General features: G+C 43.5%; 1 protein-coding gene across 4 annotated transcripts in view; it reads right to left on the bottom strand.

Annotated features, from left to right (window-relative positions):
* LOC136295446 (glypican-5-like) overlaps nucleotides 1-24,435 on the bottom strand; it is a 331,561-nt gene that overhangs the window by 215,670 nt on the left and 91,456 nt on the right. For 3 of the 4 annotated variants that reach the window (XM_066193972.1, XM_066193970.1, XM_066193971.1), the window contains exon 4: nucleotides 3,297-3,427. In XM_066193972.1, the coding sequence (XP_066050069.1) occupies nucleotides 3,297-3,427 (131 nt within the window). Of the gene's footprint in view, nucleotides 1-452; nucleotides 946-3,296; nucleotides 3,428-24,435 lie in introns of those variants that run through there. The other variant, XM_066193973.1, reaches the window with a different exon arrangement.

Genomic DNA, 24,435 nt, shown 5'->3' with positions numbered 1-24,435 from the left:
AATAAAGAAATCCCAACAAAATATAATTTCCAAGGCTTCCTCCTCCAGTCAGGGACCTAATATGTTTCAGTTCTTTGCTAAAGGTATTTTGTACAGAGCCCTGTAACCAGTGTGTGTTTAGCGGTTTGAAATGTTCCATGGAGCAGAGATGCTCAAAGGCAAGTATTCAGCTTTGCTGGGAGACCAGAGCCTGACCAGAGCAGTTCTTTGTGCTGAACTCAGCAACAACATTCCAACTTACTGACATTCTGCACATGCCAGTTACATTCCCTGTCCCATCATATGGTTTCAATTTTCTTGTCATCTCTATTACATGTTACAGTAACCTCCACATTAAAAAATGACTACAGCAGCAATGCTGCCAGTTTCAGTTAATCCCTGGCTCTGATTATGTAATGGTAAAAAAAAAAAATAATAATCAATTTTATGCTTCCCAGTTTAATCACAGGAAATGGTTTCTTGCAAGATCATGCAACATTTATTCAAGTTTCAGCTTCTTTCATTATTGTCCCTGACACTTAAGTGACGCGTAACAAAAAAATACACAGGAATGGAATGCAGAGTAAAATCAAGAGAGATGGAAAATCTCCCAGGAACTCATGAGAGTAAGAGGAGGAGAAAAAGGTTCAGCTACTACAGAAGAGGATCCAGCTGCTCTGTGCATTCGGGGACCCTGCAGATCTGGCCGTGCAGAAGAGAGAAGGGTGAGGAGGCTCCAGCCAGACCCCAAACACCTCCCCCTGAAGAACCATGTCAGGCCAAGGGACACCGTTTAACAGCCCCACCTGTCCTGCACCAGCAGCCCTGCAGCTGGAACCAGAACTTCTCCAACTCCTCAGAAAAGAAACCCAAGCGTTCACGCGGCCAAGCAGAGACTCAGCACCTCTGGAGCAAACATCCATGGGAAGCTGTCTGGCACTGGGATCTAGGGCATCTCCGAGCAGGCTGCACACAAGAGAGGAGAGGCCACTTGAGTGTGGTTTCTCCTCCAGATGTGCCAACCACAGAGGGTCTTCTCTCTGAGCTTGGGAGCGCTCTGACACATAAGGGAATGAGCCACAGCTTTTCTGGGTACTCGGAGAGGCTTGGCCCATTCCTTCTCTTTTTCCTTCCTTACCCTGAAAGGCTGGAGGTGTGTTCCATACTCCCCTTGAATTAAAGGATCATTTGGAAGGATGTCTGTTACCCAGACCTACAGACAGACTCAGCAGGGCCAGGGTGACCTCGCACCTGAGCTGACAGCAGCTGACAATATTGCTCTCCCTTTCTTGAAATCCCCAGAAGGAGAGGCTTCACAAAAGATTTGTGAAACTACTCTCATCATCTGGTTCCCCTGCAGCAGTTTTCTGTCACTCTAAGTGCATTTTACACGACTGCAGAAATTATTTCACCCATGTATTACAGATTTTACTACCTTAAACTGATTTTTATTGATATCATATGGGATTAAATGATGGAGAATGAACATTACAGTGATGCAGCCAATCAATGTGTCTTTCACTCTACGGTTTCACGATTGTTTCCAAGAAGCAGAAGCACAAGCTCCAGGCCATGTGTTTTATAGGAAGTTGTGGAGAATAGCTTCATATTTTCCACTTCTTACTATTTATGGCATATTTCCATCATTCATTTTTGGTGCACAGCCTCGCCACAATACCTTTCAACACTGTAATTCAGTCATTTTTCATGCTAATTATATAAGCAGGGACTTAGTTTAGATTTTTTGTATAAATTAATTTTCAGCGTGCAGACCAAATCTGGCAAACTGTCTAATTTGCAATTCATTAGTTTATTTTCTTTTCCATCTACAAGCCTTACATTTTAAAAGGTCAATATCCAAATAATTCTAGACGGTTGGGAAGGGGAGGGAGCAGACACTCAGGTGAGAAAGAGCAGCTTTCATGTCACTGAAGACACAAATCTGCAAGTGTTTAAGAGCTCACCTGTTAACAGGTTGGCAGTTCTGGCTTTTGGGCTGCCAGTGTTAAGCCTCAGCCAAATCAGTGAGTTACACAGAAGATGGCCCAGGGCTCTGTGCTGTTAAAAGCCTATTTCAGCAATTGTACTACAGCTGTTTGGATTTTTACTGCTGAAGTTATTAATTTAATTTCTGTAATGCTCCTTTTTTTCTGATTTGCATGGTAAAAATTGATTAACTCCAAACACTAGCAAAAACTGTTACGCTTTGCTTTTAAATTACAAAAGGATAACAAATTATCACTACCACTCAAAAAACTTTGCTTGCTGTTATTACCTTTATCTTTTAAAACAGTGTTTGTTCCATTCATGGAAGCTGAGAATTAAAAGAGAAATGGATCAAAATTTCACGTTCCCAACTGAAATGCCAGAACCCAGGCTATGGAAACGTTAACACTGCTGTCTGTCATCCACTTATCCAACAGACAGGGACACACACGGACTGCCTGGGCACTTCAGACGCTGCTTCTGGACAGAGGTAAGGCCAGCACAGCTGCACTGAGGTGGCTTGTTCCAGATTAACTCTGCTCTTAAACAGGACAATGTGCCAGCCAGAAACAGGCACTGGGAGTTTAGGGGCAGTTTGCTCTGACAGCTACTCGTGTATCGTGAGTGGGATTGCAAAAAAATCCTTTCCTCCAATGTACAGAAAGCCAACTCAGGAGCTACACAAGGTAAAGTGACAGAAAAACTGAGGGGATCTGGGAGCAGGGATACTCCTGTCCAGGCCAGTGGCAGAACTCAGCTGTCGGTGTCTCAGGTGGGGCACAGCTGAAGAAGAAGAAGCCAAGACGGACACAACAAGCCTAAAAACTCCTTCAGCTCTTTCTCTGCTATGTAACAGACCAAGGAGATTCCAAAGGGTCTCATCACTCCTGCCCGGTCCAGTGGAATCAGGGACTGACATGGCGTCAGGGCAACAAATTTTTTCTTTTCACCCCTTCCTCCTTCCCACTTCTGCCCCTGGGTAAGTTCAGGTTCTTGACAGACTTGGGCAGCTCCATTTTAGGTACTTTAGACTCAGCTGTGGAAATCAGTTTCCTCAGTCTTTGAGGAAAAGCTTTCACGTTTTGCACTGAAAGATTCTGGAAATAATGAACACCTTGGTGTAAAGCAATGAAACCAAGTCTGGCCTTTCCTGGAGAGAGCCACAGTGTGATGCCACCGAGGCACCTGTGTGACTGCCAGTGGTGGCAGTGGCTGGGGAGCGCAGAGAGAAGGGGACAGAGCTGTGCCTTTGGCTTAAACAGAGCAAAGAACCAACAGCACACAGAGTGAGCCTGAGGGTTTGTTCCAAAGCTGCTGCAGCCTAGGGTTACCTTCTTTTATTGTTCAGGCTGGTGTGAGCCATCACAAATGTCTGGGTTTCAGTCACTTCCTTCACTGGCACAATATTGGCTGATGACAGGTTCCCCTCCTGCTGTTTGGGCTGTCCACACACTTTATCAACCTGCAAGAAAGGGAGGGAAAGGAAAACAGGGCGTGAGTGGAGAAACTGATTTACAACCCCACCAAAGTCTGCCTGCTCCCTGCAGTCTGTGTTCACTGCACGAGAAAGGATAGAAAGGATTCTTCCTTCGAGCAGCTGGAAACAAATGCCTTGCAAAAGAAGGACCAAATTCCAGGGCAGGGCAAAGAACACCAGGAAGTTATCAGTTATGGATTTGTCAGCGGACACCTGGAAAGGCTGAAGTAGTGACTGAAGTACTGGCAAACCAAACTTCTATTTAGAAACATACCTGCAGCTTAAAGGTACACGGATTTTACACTGAAAGGCACATGGAACATCTGCCCCATGCATGGAGAGCAGAGTCTATCTGGAGTTTGAAGGGGCTTGCAATCAGGAGATAAGCAATTCTTCCAGCCTTTACCCAGGCCATGTAACATCACTCAGTCCTCACTGCCCTTCCTGAAGCCTCTCACAGGGATTTAGTATAAGTCCAGGAGAAAGCAAGCTTGTGTTTATCCTCCCAGCACTGTGGATCTGACACTGCTCGTGTATCCTGACACATTTATTTGCTGTCACAGCTTTAAGTGACAATAGGAAGACAAGTCCCTTCCCTTTCTAATCCATAAATGAGTAACCTGTGATGTTTTACCTACACTGAAATCCCCAAGCAAACACGAAGAGACCACAAAGGAAATCCTGCTCTGGCCATGGTACCACCAATGACCTGAATCCCACAGAATCCATCACCCCACACAGTCCTGGGTTTGGTATCCCTTCTGCAAGGTCCCACAGTAAGCAGCCAGGGTGAGACGGGTTCCTACTGCTCTGTGCACTTCCCTGCATCTTTAGAACCCTCACGACGAGTCTGCTGAGTGTTTCAGCCCACAGATGACTCCAGGTAACTTTCTCTGTCCCTCTGCACCACTATGATGCAGATGGCAGCACAAGCCCAGCACAATTTTCTCTGCCTCAGCCCATTTCCTCCAAGAAAACCACGACCATGTGAAGCTAAGACATCCTCCTCTGAAAAAAACAGGCAAACAATGTGGAAATTTGGAAGCTCTGGAGGCATGACAGCTCCTGTCAGCTTTAGCTGTATGAGTTCCAGCCCAGTCCAGTATAACATGCTGTGAAGAACCTAAAACTGCAGCCATCGAATGGGAACACACTGGAATTATCCTGACACATCTCCAGCAGCCGGGGTGGGAGCCAGCTGCCTCACTCAACACCATGCACTGTGTATATTGGTCTGACCTCACCAGGGACTAGCACAGCACTCTTTGAAAATAGAGCTTTGGGAAATTAAAGAGTCTGTTTCAGTCCCTTCTGGAAAAGGAAAAAAACCCTACTCTATGCAAATGAAAATATCAAAGAAAAAAGCCTTTTGAACCCTCTGGAGCTGGACAGAGGGGATACCACAGCTGGACCACATTCCTGCACAGGATGCTTTCTCCCCTCCACCCCAGGCTTCCCAGGTCTCCTACAGCACACAGACCCAAATTCCCAGCACAGGTCTCTGCAAAATCCATCTCAGATTACAACATGTCACTGAAGTTCATGTCTTCAAATTACATACACCTCAAATCTTGTCACTGGGCATTTGGGACCGTTTTTACCGACTAACATCAGAGTGGTTTGCAAAAGCAATGTGGTTCTCACATACATAAGCGATGGAGAACTCCCAAGTTTTTTGTTTTTCCTGAAAGAAGATTCAAAGATATTTTAGTCGCTATTTCTGTTGTGAATCAACAGTTTAAGCATCCAACTGAAAACACCAACTTTGTTTTCATTTGCATTTTTGATACTATAGAAATGACTCGAGATTGCCCAGGTTTCAGTATTTTCTATGCCAAACCTGTGCTTTAGGGCTTTCTTTTTTGAGCAGCAGTAACAGTTTCCTGCGTATCAAACAAAACCACATTATTTAAAGGAAAAAATTTTCTCAGTGGAAAATTTTAACCAGTTCAACCCCATTAAGAATGAAGATATTTGTTACATAAAAAGGCAAAACACACTTCTTTTGTCAGTACCTTCCTTCCCAGTCCAGCTCCCCAGCTGCTCCCAGGCCAGGCAGCCCCAGCCCCTCTAGGGGGTTATCGATCTTTGACATATTTGTTTCAGATTTTCAATGAGTTCAACAGAAATCTATTTTTTTTTTCACATGGACTAATTTTCACATCTCTCTGACGTGTATTTTTCTGCAAAATGAAACAAGAGAAAATCCTGAATTTTCCCAGCTAATTTGAGCAGTGACAAAGCTGATGGCACCAACGAGAACGCTCGTGATGCATGAAAAACCATCTCAACTTCCGGATGGGACATTTATGAAAAATAAGATACTGTTGTGTCAATTGAAAAGCATGAGGCCAAACACCCAAAAAGGTGTTTTCTGGAACTGCAACATCTGGGATCTACTGCTACAAGTTCCCTGTGTGTTCCCAGTGAGGGCACAGAGTTTCCCTCCCATCCTTAGGGCTCCACACAAGTGCATTGACAGTTTAACCCAGAGCTTGCGAATCAAGCCTCACAGGAAATGGGGCTGGAATTTTAAAGTTCTTGCCCTAATTTCAAGGTCTAGGACTTGGAATAATCAGCAATCGACATAAAGAATGACTGAGCCCATTTCTTGGGTTTTTAAACTTAAAATAAGTCTGCCAATCTTAAATTACAAACTGACAGAAAATCATCCCTCGTTAATGACAGGACCCCAAGGTCATTCTGCTTTTCTCTGCCATGATATTAAAGCACTGTCTTCTAACAGTGAGCATCTACAGCTGAAAACTGGTATTTCCCCTGCCTCGTTATCTTCTGAATTATCAATCATGTTTCACAGTTCCAACACTTTTATTCATATTAAAGCTTTTTCCTTTTACAGCAATGATTGCTCTTAAATATCTGTCATTCTGACTATAGCTACATTTTTTGTGCCTTGAATTTTTCTTGGTAATGAAAAGCAGAATCACATGTATACACATTTTTTGACCTCTTACTATTTGGTTTTTAAAAGAATGACTATTTACAATTATTACAGAGGCTTAACAAAATAAATGGAAAAATTTTTATCCAGAATCTTTTTGAACTCTTACAGCTTGAGTAACCTTAAACATTGAGGTCATATTTAATATATTTAATATAATCAAACATGGGAAAAATGTCATGCCCTTCTGGATGCCAAGAGAATCTTATCTCTCTAAAGCAGGAGACCTTTTCACTAGTTCAGAACAGTAATTTTTTTGATTTTGTAATGGGAAGATTAGTGTTTTAAAAGACAAGATTTTCCCAGTGATTGGGCTTTGAGTTGTTATTATTAAAAAGCTGACACATTTGCCTGCAGGTTTCTGTCCCTCAGTTTGTCCCCAGCCCAGCTCTGTGGAGCACCTCTGACAAATTCCATCCCCCAGCCCCAACTCCAGCACTGCTGTGCCCCACAGGTGTCACAAACACTCTCCAAAGCAGAACTGGAGTTTGCTCCAGTTCAGGTTCCAGCTGCCAAGTTTGAAGAGAAGTGAGGGAAGTGAAAAACACTGAATGATGGGGAAATCAGGTTTGAGTTTTCAGACTTGCATGTGCACCAGGAGCTCTCACGTGCTCAGGGTCAGTGATATCCTTCTATCACTTGATCACCCACAGTAAAAGAAACCAAGCAGTATCATTTGTGAATTTATGCTGTTCAAGCATCAGCCAGACTTTATTATGGAAACACAGAATCCTCTCCTTGGGCTGGCTGTCACCTGCTACTGGAGTGTTGCTGTAAAACATTAATTTCCAGTGCTCAAAAGCTGAGTGGGAGCCCAAACGATAAAATGCAAATCAGGGCACATGGCTCACTGCCACTGCCTTTATCTTATTGAACAAAATCAGACAAGAGAGCAAATAACCTCTGCTTTTGCCTTCTTTTAAATATTCTCTCCCTTATGGAATGTGCTTCCCATTATGAGCCTTTTGCTGGTAGCAGAGTTCAGCAATACACAAACAAACTAAGGGATTATTAGCTCATTTTCCCACAGGAATATGTTGGCTTCCACTTAGGAGGGAAGCATTCTCCTCTCTCTCATCTTGAATCTACTGAACAGTTCAATCTAAATTAATTTCCTACAGATCTTCTGCAATCTGGCAGTTAGAGAAGCTGACCACAGGTAGTAGAGATTCCTCCAAGGAGAATGGCGCTATGAATTCCTCGGGGGCAGAAAAGCCTTCTGTCAAACTTCACACTTGGATATCAAAGAACTCAACCACAGAATTTAAATCCATAAAATATAGGGTTCTGTGTGTGTTGCCTGTGGCAGAAGGGATCCTTGCAGGTACCGACACTAGGCACAGGGAGTGGACAAATTCTGCAGCAGTTATTCAAATGAATCAAATTCTACCCCAGATAAAAGTACAAATTATGAGAATGTGGAACGTTGTTTTATGATACCATTAAGAAAGAGTGGTGAGGTAACCTGTCCTGAATGCACACACACAGCCTTTGTTCACAGGGAGAGCAGACAAGAATTCCTGGAAAAATGTAAAACAAAGAAGTACCTTACATGACATCAGGCAGTTCAAGAATTCTACACAGTTTGTATCTAACAAACCTTTAGCATGAATTAAATTTCTGTTATTTACTGCTCTCAGTAGCTTGTAAAATTGCATATTCTGGTCAATGGATCAAACTATCCACAGCGCACTTCCACAGCTACAATCTTTTAAGCACACAGAGTTCAGTAACATTGTCTATTTTGTTAGGATTTTTTCAAAACATTTTTGTTCTAACTGTAAATATATTTACCCAGCTGAAAAGAGAAGTGGTAATTATTTCTAAAGCCAAAACAAAATAGCAGCAGCAGCACCTGAGAGGTCAAATGATATCCCCCCCTTCTCCTCCACAATCCCCCCTAGATTCAGGACTAATCTTCCCTGGCCTTCGTTACTTGTGACATTTGTCTTTGGATATTGACAACCTACAAAGGTTAAGCTCAATTTTATAATTAATTACAACAATCTAGTATGAAAAGAAAATTCCACTGGGAGCCAATCCAAGTGAGCCACTTTAAGAGCTCTCAGAAAAATTAGGTGACTTTAAAGAGCACATAACAAAATCAATTAAAAGATTTTATTCAAATCGCCCTTTAATCGCTTTTCAAATGAATTACAGTATATCAAAATGGTATTGCCTGTTATTGTGTTTACTGTTTATACCCATTCTTAAGGGAAAGCAATTATCCAAATATTTCTGGAATCTCTTTTATCACTGTAAGGTTACAACATAACAAAGAAAACCCCTTCCCAGTCTGTTCTTCCAAGGTTCAATAACCAAGTACAAGAAGCAGCAGAGAGAAATTGTCCAAACACACATATATAAAATAAGGAAATTTTTTCAGGGCTGCCTCAGTGGGGCACAGGGTGCATCCAAACCTCAGAGAAATTGTACAAACACACACATATGAAACAAGGAATTTTTTCCAGGGCTGCCCCAGTGGTGCCCCCAAACCTAGGCAGCAATCCCTGCTGCTGTCCCTGGCACAGCCTGGCTCCAGTGGCACCAGCAGCAGGGCTGGACCAGCACCTCCACTGGGGATATTCCTTGGCCCCTGCAGCCACAGCAGCCCAAAGGCACTGGGAGGGTCCAGCTGGGCTACTCTGGCTCAGTCTGAGCTGGCCCACAGAGAGAGCTGCAGGGTGAGGCTCACAGGCAGCAGGGACCATACCCATGCTTCAGGCAATTCCAAAAATTCCCATCTTTCCTTAGGCTCAGGAACCCCCCCACACATCTTTAGTCAAAAACCAGTGTGTCACCCTTCTAGTCCCTAGAGGAGCCATGTGTTTCTCATATTATTTTAGCCATGTTGAGGCACACCTGACCTGTTGATGATGCCCAAGAGCTCCCCAAGACATTTTTCCAGCATCCTTTCCACTAAATGCAGCCAGTTTGATCCCCACCCCAACACAGCCAGTCCCCTTTGCTTCAGCAGAATTCACAGCATGCGATGTAAGGAATCAACATGAAGGGGAGGATACTGAAAGGGGGAGAGTTTCTCCCTCTTTTGGCATCTTCCTTTGGTATTGCCAAAGACAACTGGGTAGGACAGACCAATAGTCTGAACCACCTGGAGTCAATCTCATGTTCCTCTATACACACTTACTGCAGTTATAATTACACCAAAACTGCAGCAATGATGATTTTAAATAACTGCCTCAGCTGACTGACACTCGTTTTTCATCCATGAACAAACAACAACCTGCAGTGAATTAGGAGGAACCTGAGCCAGATTTGACCCATGGACGACTCGGTCACGTATTTCTCTGAACATGCAGTTCAGCTTCATTTTCAGATTAACACACTTTTGTGGGTGGCCATCACCACTCAGGTATTCAGGCACAAGCCCAGACATACAAACCCAACATCCTTTCAGCCCTTTTGGTACAACAGACAGCTTTCAGTGAAGTATTTTGTCTCCAGGCTTTACATAATGCGAGCAGAATTGCTTCTTAGCAGTTTTCATGGGGCTGGCATTATACAGGATATCCAAAAGAAGGCAAGAATCAGCAACACAGAGCAAAAATAGATGTCAGCCTCACAGGTCTGACAGCTCCTGGTCAAAACCTCCCCTCTCTCTGCAGGTAGAGATGTCCTAAGAACCAAGTTTCAGGAAAATAAATGGGGGAAACATTCCCTAAGTGAAAGAGTTTACTCTAAATCTCTTCAGATAAACAGCTTCTGTTACCTTAAACTGACATCTGAGTATTCTCAGGAGATAATTAAACATGTTATACATACAAAAAGTATTTGTTATTCCATATACATGTGTGCATGAAAAAGGGATGAAAGCATTCCTCTTAGGGATGGCTGATGGTGCAAATGTAAACCAGATTTTGAGGTACATGAAATCACGCCTCTCCTATGCATTTACAAAAGCACTTATAAATCAACACTGAAAACATTTGCCAAAAGAGCAATCAAGAGCAGAAAAAACATCCATTTCCAGCAGAAATTTTAAATCCTGCTATGATTGGTTTTTTTCTGTTCATCATCACTGTAAGTGTTTCATTGGATAGGCAAAATGCCCGAGCTTTCTCCAAACAACCTCATGAAAATTACCTAACAAAAATATGCAGGAAATCAGAAGGTCATTATATACTTTCACATTGTCCTATTAGACGAAATAATGCTGTAAGTTTATGCAATCATAAACTAAACTTGTCAATAATAATGTCAACGCCAGCAGAGAAGGTCAGAATAACCTTCCATTTTGCATTTAACGAATATAATAATTAGAAAAGACTGATAAATTCAATTCTTTTTTCATGAGATACATGATTTCAATTATGATTTGCTGACAGTTGCTGTCAAAATAAACACATTCTCTCGTGCCTTTTTTCCTGAACACAAGTAAGTGACTTTAGATGACTCTGAGGACTTGGGTAACTATCCAAGACCTGCAGAAATAGTAGGCAGTAAATTTATCAGGGCAGCAGCAGCCACCCTTTAAAAATACTTAGAAGACATTTTTCCCAATGAGACAAGTACATCACATTTTCCAGCAAATGCCCAGACTCCCCTCCTGTCTCCCAAGGAAATCTCTCCCAGTGCAGCAGAGATATTTTGCTAATAGTGGGTACCAAACCAGCCACTTCTGTGCTCCTTTGCCTCAGGAGCTCAGGTAGGCTCAGCAGCACAGAGAACTGGGACCCTGCACAGGGGAACACCTGCAGCCCCCCCTGGGAACTGTCACATCGGGGCCTCACCTGCATCACCAGCCTTTTGATCTGTGAACATGTGAGGCAGGCAGACTCCCCTTGGACACGTGGGGAAAGGATGGACGCTTGGAGCATTCACTACTGTGATTCATTAAAATCTGCATCTTTTGGGACTATCAAAGCAGTCGTTTCAGTGGCTGAGCATTTCTGCAGCTGAAGCCTGGGAAGATACCAAATCTGCAAGTTTAAATCCAAAGCTCAGATCAGACCTTTCAATGTCAGAACAGAGATCTTTCTAGCAAGATAAAAATTTCTTTAGCAGTAAGAGCATCATGTTTTTGAACTTAAAAGCCGCTTGTTAAAGAAAGGAAACAGAGCCCCAAGAAAACTCTGAGACTGTCTGCTCTGCAGAATTCATCCTGGCTGTGCTCAGGTGCAGGAACGTTCCCACCACGCTAGATCTGTGCTAGAGCACAGGAGCAGCCTGAAAACAAGGAATAAAGATGCTTAGAACAGCATCCAAAACCACGACTCCTCGTTTATGGTTGTCAGACCTTTTTAATTCTGGACTTTATTTGTGATCCACGCTTTCTTAAAACAAAATCAACAGAAGGATTTACTTTAAACTATTTCATATATTTTTTATATATAGCCAAGGAGTTTTGCCATTATTCACAAGTCTAGGAATGATTTCCCTGTTGATGTCACACTGAAATTTGTGAGATGCATTCATGTACTTGTCTGACCCATTTCTGGTGAAGTTCTGCAACAAGAGCAAACAAAAAATAGCCTTTCTTTCAACTTGAGATTCCCCAGACTTCCTATGCAATCTCAAAGATCATGAAGGAAATCAGACAGGATGTTACTGAGCTGGAGGGCAGAGAAAACTGCACACTTTTACTTTTAAAAACACATCATAATCCAAAATAAATCTCCTTTTACAATGTTATGTCTTTCTTAACGAGAGACAAATTCAAGAAGGGACACGGAGTGAACAGTGAGTTACAGTCACTCCAGCAACTGTAACTGCATTCCTTTGATAAAAACCTTTTGCCAGTAACTGACTGGAAAGGAGTTACCAGCTCTGACTACAGGCAGAATTAATGCCAGCAACGTTGTCAAGAATCAATCCTGCCTTATCAACCATGCAGTAAAGCAGCACATTAGGCATCAGATCACATCAAAAGCTGCACGGTGAACATGTGTAGAACTTCACAGCCCACTGAGTGCACGCAGAAACCTGACAGAAAATCTGGACTCTCAGCACAGAATCTGACTTGGCATAGAAAAGATGTCCCAGAAGGGCATTGGATTGCGGATCAGAAAACTTTAAGTGAGTCAGCCCTGCAGGTGAAGGCTGATGGCAGCCCAGAGTATTTTACAAGTGATATCCTCCCTCCTATTCAGCACTGGCAGGGCCACCCCAGACCACTGTGCCCAACTCTGAGCACTGCATGACCCTGTTTGAGCACAGGGCTTGGACAAGATGACATTCCAAAACACATTTAAGAGCAGGGAATTTAAAATCCGGGTGTTCCTGCTGGACATGTGGATCCTTAACTGCAGCACAGGAAATCTCAGGAAGGGACTCAGACCAAGCAAGCACCCAAAGCAGAAGACAACAAAAGGTACATAAGGATCTAAAAACCTCTACATCTCCTCCATGTTGAAGTAATTTACTAAAGATTCATCTCACCCCTGCTGAAGTCAACAATGGAAGATTACGGTTCAGTGCTTTCGTTTCCCACCCCTGGAAGGCACACAGGGCTTCCCTCCCTACAGCACACTGAGTGCTTGAGCCACTGCATCATGATGAAATACCAGATAAAAACTGGAGGCAAGAGAACTCCCAAGACCAATGGGAATTCGGTGTAGTCAAATTGCTGTTGTTCAACACCCATCCCAAGCACTTCCCGCAAGAAGAAAAAGAAATCTGAATTGCAGAAGGGAAAATAACTTGGTTAAATTCAGACAGCTCATGAACAACAATAAAATAAAAAAAAATTAAACAAAACACTATCTAAAAGCACAGTGGAAGTTCCCTGCCAAAACTTGTCTGCCTAGCAAACACCATAGTGCAGCATTCCCAGGACAGTTACATGCTCCATGAGACCACTACACTCCTGGGAAGTACTCTGTTCACTTCCAGTCTTTAGGGGCATTTATCAACACTGCACCCCTCTCATCTCACAGCCCTCACCTTGAGGCAGGTGTGAACTTTGTGTTTTTATCCCCATTTCTCAGACAAGGATGCAAAGGCAGCGAGATTAACAAATCTGAGAAAAAAACCCCACAGGCAGGCTTGGAACTGACCAACTCCCCACAACCAATTTACTTCTCTGACAATTAAATCACATTCTGAGCTCCACAGCTTTGGCAAACTGCCTGCATGTTTAGATACTTGCCTGTCTCTTAACTTGTGGATTTGGGCCACAAATTCCGAGAGCCCGGTCTCACAAACATCCAGCTGGGTCCAAGGCTGCCCCGCAGACCTGAATGTGCAGACAGTCCAGGCATGATGCTTCCAGCTCATGTCCAAGACCACCCAGCAGCCCAGCATAGCAACAGCAGTTGGCAGTCACCACTGCAACCCAACTCATTGTTTAATGCTGTAATTAAACTGCCCTGAATATGCAAACTTGTTTCATTCACTGTTTCACTTGCTCCAAACAGGAACTGGAAGCGGCTGATTTCAGCTATGTGGTCTGTGCTCATCTGCTTTTCAAAACATGCACTGGATTTTTCATTAATAACCTCCATTTTTTTGCTTCCTTCAGTGCAGCAGAAAAGAATTTAATTTCCCTTCTTCTCCAGCCTCCTGAGCACTACTGGCTCAAACTGAAGCTAAATTAAGCCACGGGTCCTCCCAATACATGTGCCAAGAATCACTGCCCTCAAAAAGCTGGCCCAGAACAATGCAAAACCAAAGAGGAGGAAAAGGTGATTTAGTGTTTAGGTGGCTTCGTTTGAAGGCCGTCTCTGGATGATGCACTCGGGATCGGGGGGCAGCAGGGACAGAGGCAGGGCTGCAGGGACACGGCCAGGGCTGCAGGGACACGGCCAGGGCTGCAGGGACACGGCCAGGGCTGCAGGGACACGGCCAGGGCTGCAGGGACACGGCCAGGGCTGCAGGGACACGCAGCCCTGCCCTGAGACAGGCACAGCACACTGCTGCCACTGCTGCACCCACACACACCACACTGCTCTGACAGTAACTCCAACTTCTGAAGTAACTTCCCTGTGACCTGACAGTTTTGGGAGCCCAACCTTGCCTTCTTGCTGGCACCCTCAGTGGGGTCTCCAACTAAATGGCCATTTGTGGCTGATTACTGCAACCAGCAGAGCAGTCACCCCATCCTCACGGCCTGGTGCCCACAGCTCACACAGCTTTCATCCTCTGACCTCCTCATTTAAGTAGAATGACTGTAAAAATCACTTGAAAGTATCCAGCAAGGTTCGGATCTTTCAGATCCTGGGGTACATTCTCCCAAACGTAGCCAAAAACTCAGCCAAACGTTGTATTTTCAGCATCTACCAGGATAGAACTGAAGGTCTCATTCAGGAGCAAGTTCTTGAAGCAAGAGCATGGTAGACCAGGGAGAATGAAAGTCAACATCTGGTTGCAGAAAAAAAACTAAGCTGGGGAATATATACATACATGGGGTCAATTAATTGCCACATAATCTACCATAGCTACAATTTCACTTTTAATTTTAGACTTTTTCAAGGCAATGTGATTAGATACAGGCAAGAAGCTCATTTGGAAAATCTTGTACACCTGGGGCCCAGTTTGGCCTGGTTTTGTGCTACTTGGAACTGGTTTTTAAAATCTGCTGAAAGCACCGTAAGGGTCCTGTAAACATGACCGCTTTCACTACTCAACGAGCATCCAGGATAAATGGAGTAACAACTAGACCACAGCCAGCAGCTGACTCAAACCCTTCAGCCACAGTTTATCAAACACCAGCAAACAGCAGGCTGAGAGTTGTATCCCAAAGCAAAAACTTTAAAAAATGGTTAGTCTCACTTTTTTCTGATTGGTGAGACCAGACATGACAAAACTTGTCACCATGACGAGAAAGAGAAAGAGAACTGAACAACGAGGGAGAGAAAACTCTCTCCTAAATTCCAGATGTTTCAGTGTCTCCTGGAGCCCAAATCTCAGATGTCTTGGGTGGAGATTACTTAATATAAAAAATGTAATCGGGGATGGGAGGGCAGTGCTTGTAGCAGACATTTTTCGCCGCCTTTATATAAAGTTGCCTGCCTGCAACAGCATGAATGGGAATCAAGATCGAACTTCCCCTTCTTTTCATAACCATTAAAAAATAAAAAAATTCAAATCTCAGCAACCTAATAAAACACATGGGAGGTTAAAAAGTAAAACTGGCTTGTTACTAAAACAGCTCTTAATATAGAATGCCTGTAATAATGAAAAAGGGTAAATGAAAAGCATGCTGATTCCTGTTATTCTTCGAGTTAGACCATGCCCTTGGGTAGTATACGAAACCCCAGAAATGCAAAATATGAAAGTAATAAACATACAATTGCTCAGAACTTGATAATGATCTCTGCGAAACAAAATCTGAGGATTTTCGGTAGGCTTTGATGATTCTCAATGTGGAATTAAACTGAATGTATTTAAATTAAACCTAAAATAAAAACAGCTGCTGGAAAACATGCGTGACCAAATTCCTCATCTGATCATGTGCTGCTTTTGGCTATTTTCTTTTAGATTTTAAAACTTCACTGGCGTTCTGTATGTTCAACTCCAGCGTGAAGCAGAGTACAGTAGCTACTGCTTGCATTCAGTTAAGCCAATCTAATTTTATAGATGTTTGTCTGACGACTCAGAATCACTGCTGTTTCCACTGGTGAAGGATTACACCACCAAATAAATTTATTCACTCTGGTAGCTGCAATTCTGTATGCAACAGGACCTTAGAGAAATACAAGCGTTGTTAAGGTTCACAAAGTTCCCCCTACTGCTCTGATGGCAAGGCTCAAAGTAAAATAATTATATAGAAAAAACACAACTAATTAATTTTCCTAGGAGTTAATTGGAAGAAGAAAACAAGATGGATTCCTAAGTGGAGTTTTCCTGTATGAAAAAGATTTGTGCCATTAAATTTTTTTGGTTTTTCTGCTTGAGAAATGGGGGGAAAATACAGGAGAAAGAGACACAGGAGAAGAAATTACTTCTGTTATTAAACATATGAAAAAGACTTATTCCAGCACAGAAAGCCAGAGGGCAAAATTAACAAGATGTATAGAATTCACTTCCACTTGTGACTGAATTACCAAACAAACGATATCCATGTCACAGTGGAAATGCCCTAATCAAATAAACTTTGAAATACCATTTATTTGGAAATCTGACCCCCCTGTTTCCAAATCTACAAGATTCCACGGAAATCCAAGAGAGACACAAAACACAAAGCATTCTGCAGCACTGTGAACTGAATAACTTTCAGACTTGCCAGAACTGTAAACCATGAGTATGCATTGTTCCCTTTGGACTAAGTAGGACGACAGCAAAAATTTGAAAAATTGATTTCACACTAGTCAAAAAGCAGTTTTCTGTCCCATAGTCATTAACCTTTAAAACCTGGATACTTTAAAAAATAACCCACATCCTAAAAAAGCCATTCCTATAAAAACCTTGCTCACTTTGTTTTAATCTTCTTGTAGCATGTGCATGCCCCAGAAAACACTTTAGAGGGAAAAGCCAGATATTTTGTTTAGCCTAAAATCTGAAGGCCCACAACCATTGGCAAAATAAGGCAAAATTAACTCTACCCAAACACCAGAAGGTCATTTTTAGAATATACCCATAAATCTGAAATGCCATCAAATGGAGACAGTGGGAAAAGATTTCCATGCATTCTGGGGAAAAAAATCCAACCCAAACCCCAGTACAGTCCACATGGTACACTCCTGAAAACGCCTCCCAGCACAAAGCTAAGCTTTCACTGCTCTTTGCAGGAATAATTCTCAAGGGTTTCGTTTCACCAAGTCACGCATAAAGCTGCCCATGACAGCCACGGCACACGGAGGACAAGAGAATCAACGGAGCTTTATTTGCTCATAATCCTCAGGAGTGAATCCTGCAGCTCCGACAGCTGCCCACCTCCTCACAATCCCGGGTGTCTTCACCTGATTTGGCTACAGGAGCTGGGACTGACACAAGTCCGGGATTTCAGACTGCTCTTTTCCAGCCCATTAAGCACGAGTGTCACCCCTCACCTTCCCTCCGGCACCCTGGCTTGTTGAACGACCCACCGGCCCCTGACTGCCACAAGGCCCAGCTCTGCAATTGTCCCACAGTCATCAATGCTCTGGCTTGGAAGAGACCTTAAAGACCATCTTGTTCCAGCCCCCAGCCATGGGCGGGACACCTTCCACTGTTCCAGGCTGCTCCAAGTCCCATCCAAGCCTGGCCTGGGACACTGCCAGGGATGGGACATCCACAGCTTCCCCCGGCAATCTGTTCCAAGGCCTCACCACCCCTGCAGGGAAGAAGCTTTCCTAATACCTAATCTAAACTTAATCCCTGTAAATTTGAAGCCATTTCCCCTTGTCCTGTCCCTCCAGGCTCTTGTAAAAAGCCCCCTTCCACCTTTCCAGTGGCCTCCCTTCAGGCACTGGAAGGCCACAATGAGCCCAACCTGATGCCTTCTCCTCTCCAGGCTGAACAATCCCAATTCTCCCAGCCCTTCCTCACAGCAAAGGTGCTCCATCCCTCTAATCAAACCTCAAACCACTACATCCTGTGTTCCTGCTTCACTGTCCTTCCAAAATGAAACACAAAAAATTGGGAACTGGAAGGCTGGAGGGATGTTTCCAGAAGGAACAGGGGCTTGCTAAGCAATATTTAGCAGCACCCAGGCTTTTATACGGTGGTCAAAATATTCCCTCCCTGCGACTCACAAGAAGATGCAGATTCTCAGAAGGGCAGGACAGCTCTGCTTCCAACACGTCCAGCAGAATCTTCACACAGCAAAGCACCGGAGCTCAGCCCCAATGACGGCAGCAACATCGCACAGACGCCAGCTCGTCCTCCAACCCCACAAACACACGGAGATCCTACAGCTCCGGTGAAATGTCACATTTCACAGAAAACCCGACTGCCTTTGTCATTTTCCCATGTTTTCCTATAGTTCATTATGAACTTTGTACTCACATGTCAGTATCAGAATCCATTTACCTTATAAAACCTAAATAATGTCAAGGTTGCCAAGAAACTGACCTCGGAATCAAAAGATTGCAAATTTTATTAAAGCAGCGAGCAAGGCAATTTCCAGTAAAAAAATAATGTGCAAGAGGACAACACCAACCAAATCATCATGTTTTACTGGAAACATTTTACGTTTGTCTGACAAAAAAAAAAAAAAAGAAATTGCAGAAAACTAAAATTATTAACTCTGATTTTTAAATATAAGAGGGGCTTATTTTCTCTTAAAATGTTTTCAAGTTCAAAAAAGTTCAATCACCTCAAGTAAATGGACATAATAACATCCATTTTGCACAAGCGAATTTAGAAAAGTCACAACCATCAAACTGATCAGTCACACATAAAAATATGCATGTTTGATGTTACATCACCAAAATATCCCAGAAAACACATTCCCGTGGCTCCTACCACTGGGGTTCACCATACTTCACCCTTGATTGCTTAGCTGGAGCAGAACTGGGATCTAACTTAAGTTTAACAGTGGTAAATAACATCACATCAATTTCCGTATTTGTCCTTAAAGTCAGTACATACACTGTGGGCGTATCATAATCACTGTCACACTTAAGCCTTAGGGCTTCCTTCAGATAATGTGAAACAGATCAAAACACTTTCATTCGACCAAACGAAACAGATCAAAATACTTTCGTTGAACCAAATTTTTTACAACTCCACTTTTAGTAAACTCTATGAACACGATCTTGTTTATGTTCAGTGTATTTAGAAAGCTTCTGTATTTACACTGGAATAGTGAACAAGTTACTGGGACAACCTGTATCTGGATATTCCCAGTCCATAATTGTCAATGTGGATGGCACTGTAACTCAATGCCCTGTGTCAAAAGAACGCAAAGTGCACACTCATAACAAGCAAATGAGCTGAAATATAAAAATATGCTGTGGCTTGGAAGCTGAAGAAACTTTCAGGCGCTGAAAACGCATAGCAATAAAAAGGGAATATTTTGCTATGCAAATCTCAGTGTTTTCTTTCCTCCAAAGAGTATTAGGTCCCTAAGTAAGTCACAATTAATAGGCCTGTTCTTGACAGAAAATGTGTATCTTATTAAAGGAAGAAAAGTTTGTTACTTCTACTCAAAAAGATTTAAGGGTTTCCAAAAGCTGTAAGAGGCATAAGCACTTCTTGAGAGAGGTACTTCTCCTCAGAGGTATAATCTTACTCTTTTCAACAGGGGCCTGTTAAAAGAATTTATTTGTGAAAGGATAATCTTCTGCAGTTTGAACTTTCTCACCAAGCTCCCTGCTCATTGCTATGCCGTGTGGGAGGTAGGGCTGCTTGCAATGCCAGCCATGTCTATCGAATCAGGACTAACCTTTTGTTCCACTTATTTTCTCTGCAACTTTCTGCCTTCAGTAGCCATCTCAAAAAAGAAAAAAAAAGATGTACTTTTGAAGCCTTGGTGCCTTTTAGGTAATTCGCTTTCAAGTTGGTTCAAAATAAGGAAGTTTGATGGTTTCGTGGAAAGCCAGTCAGGACTTTGTGCAGAACACAGGAATGTGGGGCCTTAACTTTGTCACCTCCGCTCTGTGACTGCTCGTCAAGGCAAAAATAAAGGGAATGTCACCACATACTGTAACACCAACTTATACCAGACTCTAAAAATTAAAGACCAAAAGACTGATTTCCATTAGTTATCAATGCCATCAGAATAGCAAGATTCAGACAGCAAATCAGTTTCAGAAGGAAGAAAGACCGTAATAACAATCAGCACTAGTGATAGATGTAAACACACTAAGGAGAGCAAAGAAAGATTGATGACTACAGTACCCACTTCACTTTACAGAAAAGCAATATTCTTCAGGAGTAAGTACCTGTAACTTACACCACAAAACACAAAAAATACTAGTGCTTGTTCACTAAACATCATAAATGCGTAAAAACCATAAAACACACACACAAGTACCCTGCAATGCAAAAAACCAGCCCACGGTCTCTGAAGGAAAAGCACACAAAAACAGAAAGCATATGAAATTAGAGAACCTTATTAAGCAGACACTGTGGGTGTATCAAGAGTGCAGCTTTATCACAATCTCAAACCAAAGAAGAAGCACATGATAAAATGATAAGTGTTTACGGTTTCTCTTTTCATTCAGTGCTGGTTATTACATTTAAAAAATCATCTTGGCAAAATCACACACATACTGTAGGGGTAGCACTGGGGAATGTGGTAAAGAAAAAAAATCCTCTTTGTTGGCCAAGCCACAAAGCATCTACAGAGGCTAATTCATCATGAAAATGCCAGCATGCCTGACAGCTGAGTGACAGACCGGCCCCTGCCCGCTCCCTGTGCCCTCGCAGAGCAGCCCCATTGATTCGGCGTGTCTGCTCCTCCTGGGCAGCACAAGCCCCGGGCACAGGGGCTGAGGTAACAGCTCAGCTGGGGAAAAGGGACAGCCCGAGCACAAAAGCCCTCACAGCCCAGCTGGGAATTCGCTGGATGGTGGGAACTTCTTGCTGGGCGTAAGGGAGCCTTTCCACACGTTCTCCTTCCTCTCCCCTCAAGGGAGGTCAGTGAGCTCCGCAGGTCTGCCCACCCCATGCCAGCAGCAGGCTCCGGCAGCACAAACTGAAACTGCCCAGGGGCCCGCTCCCAGAAACTCCAGGGCTGTCACCTGGGAGCTGCCATCCCACCTGGGAGCTGTATCCCACCTGGGAGGCTCCATCCCACCAGGAGCTGCCATCCCACCTGGGAGCTGTATCCCACCTGGGAGGCTCCATCCCACCTGGGAGCTGCCATCCTCACCTGGGAGCTGCCATCCCACCTGGGAGCTGCCATCCTCACCTGGGAGCTGTATCCCACCTGAGAGCCTCCATCCCACCTGGAGCTGCCATCCCACCTGGGAGCTACCATCCTCACCTGGGAGCTGCCATCCCACACCTGGGAGCTGCCATCCCACACCTGGGAGCTGCATCCCACCTGAGAAGCTTCATCCCACCTGGGAGCTGCCATCCCACCCAGGAATGGAGCAGCAGCCCTGGCTGGGGCACAGCTGAGCCAGTGACCGGAGTCCTGCTGCTCACGCAGGGTCAGGGACTGGGAGTTCAGCCTTTCCAGCTGCCACTCAATCCCCTGCTCACTCGAAAACCAAGCCCGTGCTTAAGTGCTTTATGGGACTGAGGCCAGGATGCTCAGTTTCTTGCAGAACTGAGCCCTGTGTTTTTATATCCATAATGTTAGCTCAGTCCTTCTGCCAAGTAACCCTCTTTTCGCAGAGTTTTGTTTATTTTTCAGGATTGAGCTCGGAGGGGGCTGGGGGTTGACCTCAACTACAGTGGCCTGATTGCCATGTATGTTGAAGGCATTATCTACTGAAAAGGCAGCTATATGAAGTATGCTCAATTTATTAGTCCCTAACTCTGCAAGGGACAAGCAAAGCAGCACAGGGAGAAGGGAAAGAAGGGCTCTCCCATTCAATCAGTTAAAGAACAGACAGTACGCGGATGAAAAAGTAAATTAAATAATGCCAAGTCCAAGTAACACAGCATTGGATCGTTTATGCTTTCAGTACATAATTTTTCTCTGTATATTTTAAAAATCTAAAACTCTAAGATGAAAGACAAAGGGAAACAAGGGAGTACTTGGAAAAAGACTTCAGAAGCGAACACTCGAGCAAAACCACTCAAATCACTCAAAAAGAGAGATTATTTTCCTAATCATGACCAATGTGTTGGTGAAAAATGACCCTAAAATAACCCTAAAATTTTATACCCAGAGAGAATCAGCTCCAAAAAACAAAGCAAGAGATAGTTTGGGTTCAGGAACTTTGTGGGAAATTCATCTCTGTGACACCTTCCCCAGGTGGCAGCAAAGGCTGGGTGGGACGAGGCTGAAGAGGGTCAGGTGGGGAACAGAACAGGACACAAACCCTGCAAGGCCACACAGCTTTGAAGGCTCTGAAATCCTAGCAAATTTTGAAATCTTTGTTTCCCTTCTGCTGTTTGAGCAAGTGTACTTCCTTGGAGAAAATCTCCTCAGAAATTTAAGAAATGTGGGGAAAAAAGAGCAAAAACGGAATAGAATTTACTGTCTTACGGCTGGCCTCAAGAAAATTTAGATGCTCCAATACAAAAGTGGTCATGAGATCTTTGGCACAGACTTTCTCGTTCTGCCCCTTACATAAAGCATTTTACCAACAGACAGTGGACACAAGGAAAACTGGAACCACTCAGACCTCGCAATGATAACCTAATACTTCCAACCTCACTCACCCATTAGTGCTCAAAGCAATGATGGGACAAACACAATTTCTGTGGAGTCCGATGTCAAAAAATGGTATTTATACTACAGAATACTGTAAAAAAGTGATGAAACCTTTTCATGGGCTCACATGCACTGGGGAGGAGCATGAAAAGAATTTTTTAAGTGTATCACATCTTATGAATTGGAAATCCTGGGTTGCTACATGTAGTCTCAAAATAGAACCCTGGACTGATTACATATTTTCATAGTTAACCATAATGAACAAGCCATTCTCTTTTACTGTCACATCATGATAAATGCCAGTTCAAGTAATCATCATGAAGAATTAAGCTCCTATCAAAATTCAGAGTCTAGAAATGGAGCAGCTCAAATCCTGCAAGAAGCTGACTTCGTCGTTTCATCAAGGATGAAGCCCCACAACTGAGGGCATATCCTGGGCAACCTTAGACAAGGAGAAGTACAGATTACATTTACTTAATGATTAAAGCTTGCAGAGTAACGCATCACATACCTCACAAAAAAACCAACAAAACACAAAGTGCCTTTTTTGTAAAACCCACAGAACCAATTACAGGGAGAGGAGCAAGAGAAATTGGAGACAGACAATAGTGATGCTGGTAAGTCCTCACCAGCACTCCAGACTCTTCAAATACGGGGGGTGTCCATAATTGGTTTTTAGCTCTTTTCCATGTCTTCCGCCTCAATTTCTTACATTCCTTTCCCACTGCTTTGCCTCCATACTCTTCTACATCTGTTTCTCCTGGGTTAGCCCTTTTTTCTTTGTTCTTTCCACATAAACAAGACTCTCTCAAAACCACTGCCTGTCTCATTCTAACTAGAAAAGTGTAATTTGTCTCTGTTACCTCAAATCACTCTTTCAGTTCTTCGCATGTGCCTTTCTCCCCTTCTGCCAATGTCCAGCAGTTCAAAACATAAATGACAAATTCCTGTCACAAAAAGAGGCTTTCCCAGTCACGATGCAGAACTTCTGAGGATTTGCCTTGTTTAACTTCTTCCTGCAATCTTCTGTTCCCTAATAGATGTGCTCCTCTAGTCTGAGCTCTTTCTCCCCAAATTCCCATCTTGTCACACTCACTCATTAGGAAAAAAGGGGGGAAAGCATGTAATTATAATGTAGAGAGCATATTTGGATTGAGAACCATACATCAATTAGATGTGAGTTAAACTGTCTTACTAAGTGAAGTTTTTTGTTAGAAGTGTTGACAAAGAAAGAAAACAGGGGATAAAGCATGGACATCTCCCTGAAAAGAGCCAACAGACCTTTGAAGCAAATCTGTGCACATCTTTGAGCACCTCCACTGTGATCCCATGTGAGCAAACAAGGATCCTTCTGTAAGGGCACAGCCACGGGCAAAAATGCCCCAATCTCCTCTTCAGTCAGCCCCTCAATCTTCTTCCTGTACATCCAATTTCCTGCTGCCTCCTGCCAGTCCAGCACACCAGGGCCAGTGCTCATCCTTCAAACTGTAAATTCTTCACACGGCACCCCTGATCCCACCCCAACTACAGAGAACAAAGCACAGACTTGAATGCTTGAAACAGTCCAGAAATTACTGGGGTTTTTTTTCTCTTTCCCCTATCCTCCACTCCTTATTAATATTTCCAGTAGTAAATGCCTTCTAGGGAGCTCTGCAACAACAAGGCCCACCTCTGGGAAAATGAGGATTCACGTGTTGCCATGGCTCACAAGCTCACGAGCTATGGGTCTGCAATAAAAGCAACACAATTTCATTAGAGAGGATTAAAACTGTTCCATCTCCCAGAAAACAACTACAGGGGATAGTGCAGAGCAGAGCAGGTTTGCAAAGAAACACAGATTAGAGGCACCAGTGTACACTTCAGGTAAGGAGACAG

This window comes from Chamaea fasciata, unplaced genomic scaffold, assembly GCF_029207755.1.
Source record: "Chamaea fasciata isolate MVZ Bird 193981 ecotype frontalis unplaced genomic scaffold, bChaFas1.0.hap1 SCAF_11, whole genome shotgun sequence".
In the NCBI taxonomy this organism is placed as follows: Eukaryota; Metazoa; Chordata; class Aves; order Passeriformes; family Sylviidae; genus Chamaea; species Chamaea fasciata.
Note: the sequence above shows the minus strand (reverse complement) of the source record. Positions and strands in the feature narration are given on the sequence as shown.